This window comes from Glycine soja, chromosome 19 (genome assembly GCF_004193775.1).
Source record: "Glycine soja cultivar W05 chromosome 19, ASM419377v2, whole genome shotgun sequence".
Taxonomy (NCBI): Eukaryota; Viridiplantae; Streptophyta; class Magnoliopsida; order Fabales; family Fabaceae; genus Glycine; species Glycine soja.
The window spans coordinates 3,853,907-3,860,569 of record NC_041020.1 but is presented as its reverse complement, the minus strand read 5'-3'; the positions used below and the strand labels follow the sequence as shown (position 1 = coordinate 3,860,569).

At 35.5% G+C, this 6,663-nt stretch overlaps 1 protein-coding gene across 1 annotated transcript; it reads left to right on the top strand.

The window, feature by feature from the left end:
* Positions 1–598: 598 nt before the first annotated feature.
* LOC114397978 (protein LONGIFOLIA 1-like) lies at positions 599–6,052 on the top strand. Its single transcript, XM_028360072.1, has 5 exons — positions 599–1,397; positions 2,664–2,716; positions 2,799–4,616; positions 4,694–4,847; positions 5,014–6,052. The coding sequence occupies exons 1-5, from the start codon at positions 1,241–1,243 to the stop codon at positions 5,796–5,798; spliced, it is 2,967 nt and encodes a 988-aa protein (XP_028215873.1). The 5' UTR covers positions 599–1,240; the 3' UTR covers positions 5,799–6,052.
* Positions 6,053–6,663: the final 611 nt, after the last annotated feature.

Here is a 6,663-nt window from a genome sequence, read left to right as displayed (position 1 = left end):
TACTATACCTCTTCCTTTCTTTTTTGTTAGTTTTTCCCTCACTCTCTGACAAACTCCACATGCTCCTAGAGAGAGGCCCAAGCCAAAGACCCACCCACGTTATTGTGTCTGCATACAAGTGCTAGGAAATGACCACAGCATATCTGCCTCATCTCTGACCCACGCATTCACACACCTCACTTCCCTCCTTTTTCTCAACCATTTATGTATTTTAACAACTCTTATCTGTCTCATGCACTTAGATTTTGACACCCCAAATTCCACCCATTTTTCTTACGTAATGTAATTAAAAAAATAATCATACATTTTTTTATGATTAAAAATAATTGTAGGTAAATCATTTTTCATTTTAAATACATCATCAATATTTTTTATTTCTTTTTTTTCTCACATTATAAATTTTATTATATTTATATTTTTTATTTCTTTTTTACTTTCTCTCTAAGTGTAGGATAGTATATGGAGTATTTATCAAACATTTTCTTAAAAAAAAAAAAGTTTTCACTGCAAGTTTTTTATTCTTCCGACCCAATTTTTTCAACACTTGCCTTGCCATCTTCATATATATAGACCCCATAACTCCTCTCTCACACACTCTTTAACCTCCTTTATAGCTGTTTTGTTCCCTCTGCAAGAGAAAAAAGCAAAAAATTAAAGATAAAAAATAAAAATATTCCTCTGCTCAGTTTAAAGAAAGAAAAACATCTCTTCTTGGGTCACTCAAATTTTTCTTTCTTCTCTGTGCATCATCACTTTGGAATTGCTTGGTTTCCACTTCTTTTTGTTCCTTCTGCTTCTTCTGCAGGAGATTGATACACACACATATATATATATATTCTCTCTTCCTCTACTATGTGAAAGCCCAACATCATCCAGTTTTATGCAATTTTTCTGCTTTTGTATCTCTTTGCTCCATTCAAGGTCATGGACATTCTCTTCTGTTTTCACATGCATACACATATAATACATGTAATGTAACACACATAAGCATAATGAAATTTGCATGACCAAGTCTAAAGCAAGTTCTAGTCAATGCACTAGTGTTATTAAATTGTCATCCTCATTAGCATCTTCTCTGCCCAGAAGGCCAATTTCTACTTATATTTCAAATTATTTGTACCCCTAAAAGAGAAGGTCTTTAGTTTCTTCTACATTCTTTGTGAGAGGGAAAATGGTGGTTAAATAACGGAGCCCTTGTTGTGAACTCTGAATAGTTAAAAGGGTATCAACAAAAAAAAGAATGTCTAAAAAGGTTTTGACATCAATGAAGGATGAAAATCCAGATTTGCAGAAGCAAATTGGGTGCATCAGTGGGTTTTTTCAGCTGTTTGACCGCCACAGTTTCCTCACGGGCCAAAGCAATAGCAGCCACAATCAGAACATACCAACTAATAAAGGTAATCTGCAATAAATTTGTTATTGTTATGTATGCATTTTGATGATGATTTGTTAAAAGAATTAAATTTAACTTGATACATTTTTATAAAAAAAAATATGTGCGGGGTCATTATTCATAGATTTTTAAACGAACAGAACTAAGTGACAAATTTTGGTTGACATTAATAAAAAAGGACTAGTTGACAAATTTTGATTGACATGCATCTTGAGTAAAATCGCTTTCTTTCAACATTAATTGGACTGGCCCAATCAACACACAATTTGTCAGGATGTAATGTCACATAGTTTTCTCTTTTTAGTTATTTTTTTTCTTCAGCATTTTTTATTTTATTTTTTTAATTTTGGATGAAATGAGAAGGGTGATAACTGGTCCTTGGTAAAAGTTCTTTCACTGCATGTAGTTACAAGACAACACAAAACTTTTTATCAACTGGCTTTGAATTGAAGATCATATAGAAACCATTTCCATTTTATGTGAAACTCTGAAAGTTTTCATGATATAAACATTTCAATGGACTTTCTGATAATTTCCTCCTCCAGATGTTAGAATATTAAATGTTATAGAATGACAACTTTCATTCTTTAGCAGCGCCACAGATGCAGATATATTTTTTTATTCGAGTTTGTACCTTACCATTCCCCTATAATTATTTCATTTTCCTCATTTAATATACGATGAATGTTTGGATGAAATAATTATGGAGAAATAACTATTTCTTTTTAATGCGTCTGAAGTAACTGGGTAAACCAAATAATTTTACCGAATAAAAACAAATTCAGACTTTATACATTCCCAGGTAGCACATGGTTCCGCAGAAAAAGTATTTATTATTATTATTATTATTTACAACATTTGTAATTCAAGAAAGCATTACTGTAAATATGTGCAACATTTCAGGTTCAGAATATTCCATAAAAAAACTCGAGATTCCTGTTACGATAAACACCTAATTTTTGTAACAATTAATGATACACCTTTATGCTCAAATCATCCTTGATAAATATGGATAAAGGTGTATTAAGCTAATAAATTATTATTGCTTCATTAAATAAATTATTAACACAACATTTTTTAATGATGTGTTAATCTATTAACTTATTACATCCAAATTAGATGAGATGTTATTTCTTTGAAGCTTTAACATGTGTAAACATGCCAATATATTTTCCAGAAAGAATTTAAGAAGAATGAACGGCTAGCTGAGGTTAAAGTTTTTACAAGATATTTCAAAGTACTTCCTACTAAAATTTCGTTCCTTTCTCAGGTGGAATCAGCAACCGTATCAAAGAGGTGAATAATACAACTCATAAGGCAACGGTAAGATAACTGTATAAAAAGTTTAATCATTAGAGAAACCTTGGTAGAATTAGAAACAGTGAAGAATGTGAGTTGATTGCAGGCAAAAAATGTGAAGCTCACAAGAGAGAATCAACAATTCTCCACAGAATCATCAGGAACTTCAGTGACTTCATCATCTCGTTCATCTAGCATGTCGTCCCTCGAGTTTAATAGAACAATTCAGATAGAGCCACCATCAATCAGTCAAATGAAAATTCCAGAAAACACTAATTCAGAAGCAGCAATGAAGCAAGGCAACCAAGGCCACCAACCCCTTGATTTCTATGATATTGTCAAAGACTCAATGCATAGAGATGTTCATGGATTGTCAGTAAAAACTGTAGCTAAAGAGGAAAGGAAGGGTCGTATCTTGAAATACATGGACTCTCCCAGGCCTTTGGAGCCCTCAAAATCTGTCAATACAGGAGTTACGGTTGCTTGGGATTCACCAAGACTCTCCTACGATGGGAGGGACACACAAGATACATTCAAATCTGCTACAAAGCCCAAGGAACTCCCAAGGCTTTCCTTGGACAGCAGACAAGGATCTATCAAAAGTTTCAATGAAGGAACAAAATCTCGCATCCTTTTGAAGGGTTCACAGAAAGGGTATGGTAGTTCCAGAACAATGCAGCTGCAGGAACCAGAAACTTCTAGAAGACCGTCCGGCGTTGTAGCAAAGTTAATGGGACTAGAAGCCTTCCCAGACTGCACAGAAACTAGTGATACTCCATCACAGATGTCTAGCTGCACCACCAACAAAAATGAGACAATTGCAGGACCTAGCACAAATGATGAGTACAAGCAACACCAAAGTGCAGCATCATCCCAGGGAACAATCAAGGGGTCTAGCTTGCTTCAGTTTAGGAGGGATGCTTCAATCCTGAATGTGACACCGTATTCACGGTTTTCTCTAGAACCAATTCCATGGAGGCAACCTGAAGCAAGCCAAGGTTCTCAATTACAGGATTCCAAAAGAAGTGAATCTTCAGCAAAAGCATCAAACCTGACCATCTCTGTATATGGGGAAATTGAAAAGAGGATAGCAGATCTAGAGTTCAAAAATTCTGGAAAAGATCTCAGGGCCCTTAAACAGATTCTTGATGCAATGCAGAGATATAAAGAATCATTGGATATTCCAAGAGATCAGGTGTCTAATTCTCTATCTGACAATAGGAGTAGCAGCAGTCTCAGTGAAAGCTCAATAGTTAAAAGCCCAAGAATACGGCAGAAGGACCCAACATTCACCGTGGTTGAGATGTCAAATTCAACCCAGGGTAGTAAGTCACCAATTTTCATCATGAAACCAGCAAAAGCTGCAAGAAAAACCAATAGTCCTGCTTCCACAGAAATGTCATTTCAGGGTAAATCAAGCCTGGGCAAGTTTAGCTCTGCAAACTGCGCAAATGGAATAATGGGTGGCAAGCTTGACGGGCAAACAGCAAAGGGTATTGGCCCAGCAATCAGACATGCCAAGGATTCCATCAGCCAACCCTTGCACTCAGTGGATAAGAGTAATAAGATGAGAACTTCTAAATTGATGCAATCCTCAAAAGTTCGTCAAGTAATCAATGGAGAAAATGCCACCAACTCCAGCAATACAGCAGAGGCCAAGAGCCCAAGACTACAAAAGAAGTTTGGTTTGGAGAGGCGTTCCCGACCAACTAGCCCATCATCAGATTTGAGCAGTAACAGAAGACAACACAATAGGCAATCAGGGGAATTGTCTTCCTCAAGTACAACACCCAGACAAAAATTCAGTGAGATCAGCAATCAAAGGAGGGATTTTAGGCATGAAGTTGTCGTAGAAGTCATTCACACTGTTCATTCTGATAGGATCAATGGTAACTCCACTCAGCTAAAGGGCATGAACCAAAATGTAAGTATTTCTTCCTCTGATCATTGAATTCTTGCAATAAAATCACCTAGTTTAATTATTTTTTTTTAATTGATCAGAATGCAGCAGAAGAGTTGAGCAAGGAAAGCTTTATGGCTGAGAAAACAATTACAGCAGAACAACCAAGTCCTGTGTCTGTTCTTGATGCTTCTTTCTACAGAGAAGAACCACCTTCTCCAGTTAAAAAGAAATCAGACATGTCAAAAGATTTAGGTATGTAGCACATGTCATTTCTAAGCAACATAGATTGAAGGTTAAATCAGTCTAAAATCAACTGTAAAATGAATCATCACACCAAATACACTTTTTTATGCCATTAAAAATAAAAATGCAGGAAAGGAGGTTTTGTTATTGATTTTCTTCAAATTTATTGCAACAGATGATGCTCTGAACACTTATGATAGTAGTGAGGAGAACTCAGAAAATCTTCAGCTTTCATCAAGCACTGCAAAAGCCAAGTTCGGCAGTGAAATCAGTGATACTGACTTGAGAACTCAAAAGTTGGTCAGAATTCTCCAACAAATTGACTACAATGATGAGAGATTCACCAATTTCAGAGATGATAAAGATCCTAACCATAAATATATATCAGAAATACTGTTAGCATCGGGGCTGCTCAGCAGTCAAAGCTCTAGCCAGGTTTTTCATTCATCAAGTTACCCGATAAACCCAAATTTGTTCCTTGCACTGGAGCAAATCAAGACAAACATGACGTGTTTCAATATTGAATGCAACGCCAAGAAGATTGCTGCACTGAATAGTCCTGAGCAAATACAAAGAAAGCTAATATTTGATGTTGTTAATGACATTCTAGCTCAGAAAATAATACTGGAAAGTTTTACTCTGTGGTGCCAACCAAATCAGCCAGCAGGTAGAAAACTAAGAGGACAGCTGCTTTTGGATGAGCTTTGCACAGAAATTGATAAGTTACAACATAAAAATACAAATGCCAACCTGAATGATGAGGATGAGAATTTGACAAGTCTCCTGTGGGAAGAGTTGATGCACTGTCCCACAATTTACACAAACAGTTACAGTGAAATACCAAATGTCGTGTTGGATATTGAACGGTTGATCTTCAAAGATTTGATAACTGAAGTTGTGAGAAGTGGACTAGCTAACCATTCTGGTAAGCATTGCAGACAACTGCTGTTTTCCAAGTAGGACTTCTGGCTAACCAGTTTAAGAAATAATTTTCGGCCTTAATATGCCAACTATCTTTTCTACCTATACTTATACTTTGAGGAGGGGGGAATAAGCTAATTAATTGACATTTTAAATTGTATTTCCTATCTAAACTTGTGAGCATTAGTGTCTACAGCCATCTTTTTTGCATGTATTAATAGTGTATGCTGAAGAAATACATGCAGAAATGCAGATAAATGTATATATCAATGACATGATCTCTTTAAGTTCAACTACAGGTATCTTAAGTTCATCAGAGTAAGCTCCCCTTTTATATATCTCTACAGTCATGTTGAATGTCATTTCAAGATATAGTTATTACTCATAAACCTGCTCGTATGTTACTTGCTTTTAGCAAATATTCCCTCTGTTTTTTGTTAGGCTCAGCTCCTCCAGAGGTGCTTAATGCCTCAATTCTTGATTTATTCCTTCCTTCTATTGAATACTTCTGGTAATTTTTCTAAAAAAAGAATAATCATTGTCTGGTATCTTCCCAAGATTCGGGAAACATCTCAACTTTAAACACTCATGAAGACATAAACAAAATAAAAAGAAAAATACAAGTTCAGGACATGACATATTCTCTACAGAACTAGGCTACATAGCAAGGTGAAGGTTCCTTCCTTGCATCTCCCTCTCAATCTATGGACTTATATGGTTGTGCATGGATCAAAATTCAACATGAACCTGAGTATTATTCTTTTCACATTTGAAGTCAATACAATCCTAAGAAATGGCTCAAGTCATATAACTAATTCAAACTATTGACTATGAAGTTGCATGAAACACAAGTGGTGCTAAAATTGTGTCTCTACTAATTTTCTAGACTTACAAAAATAAACCT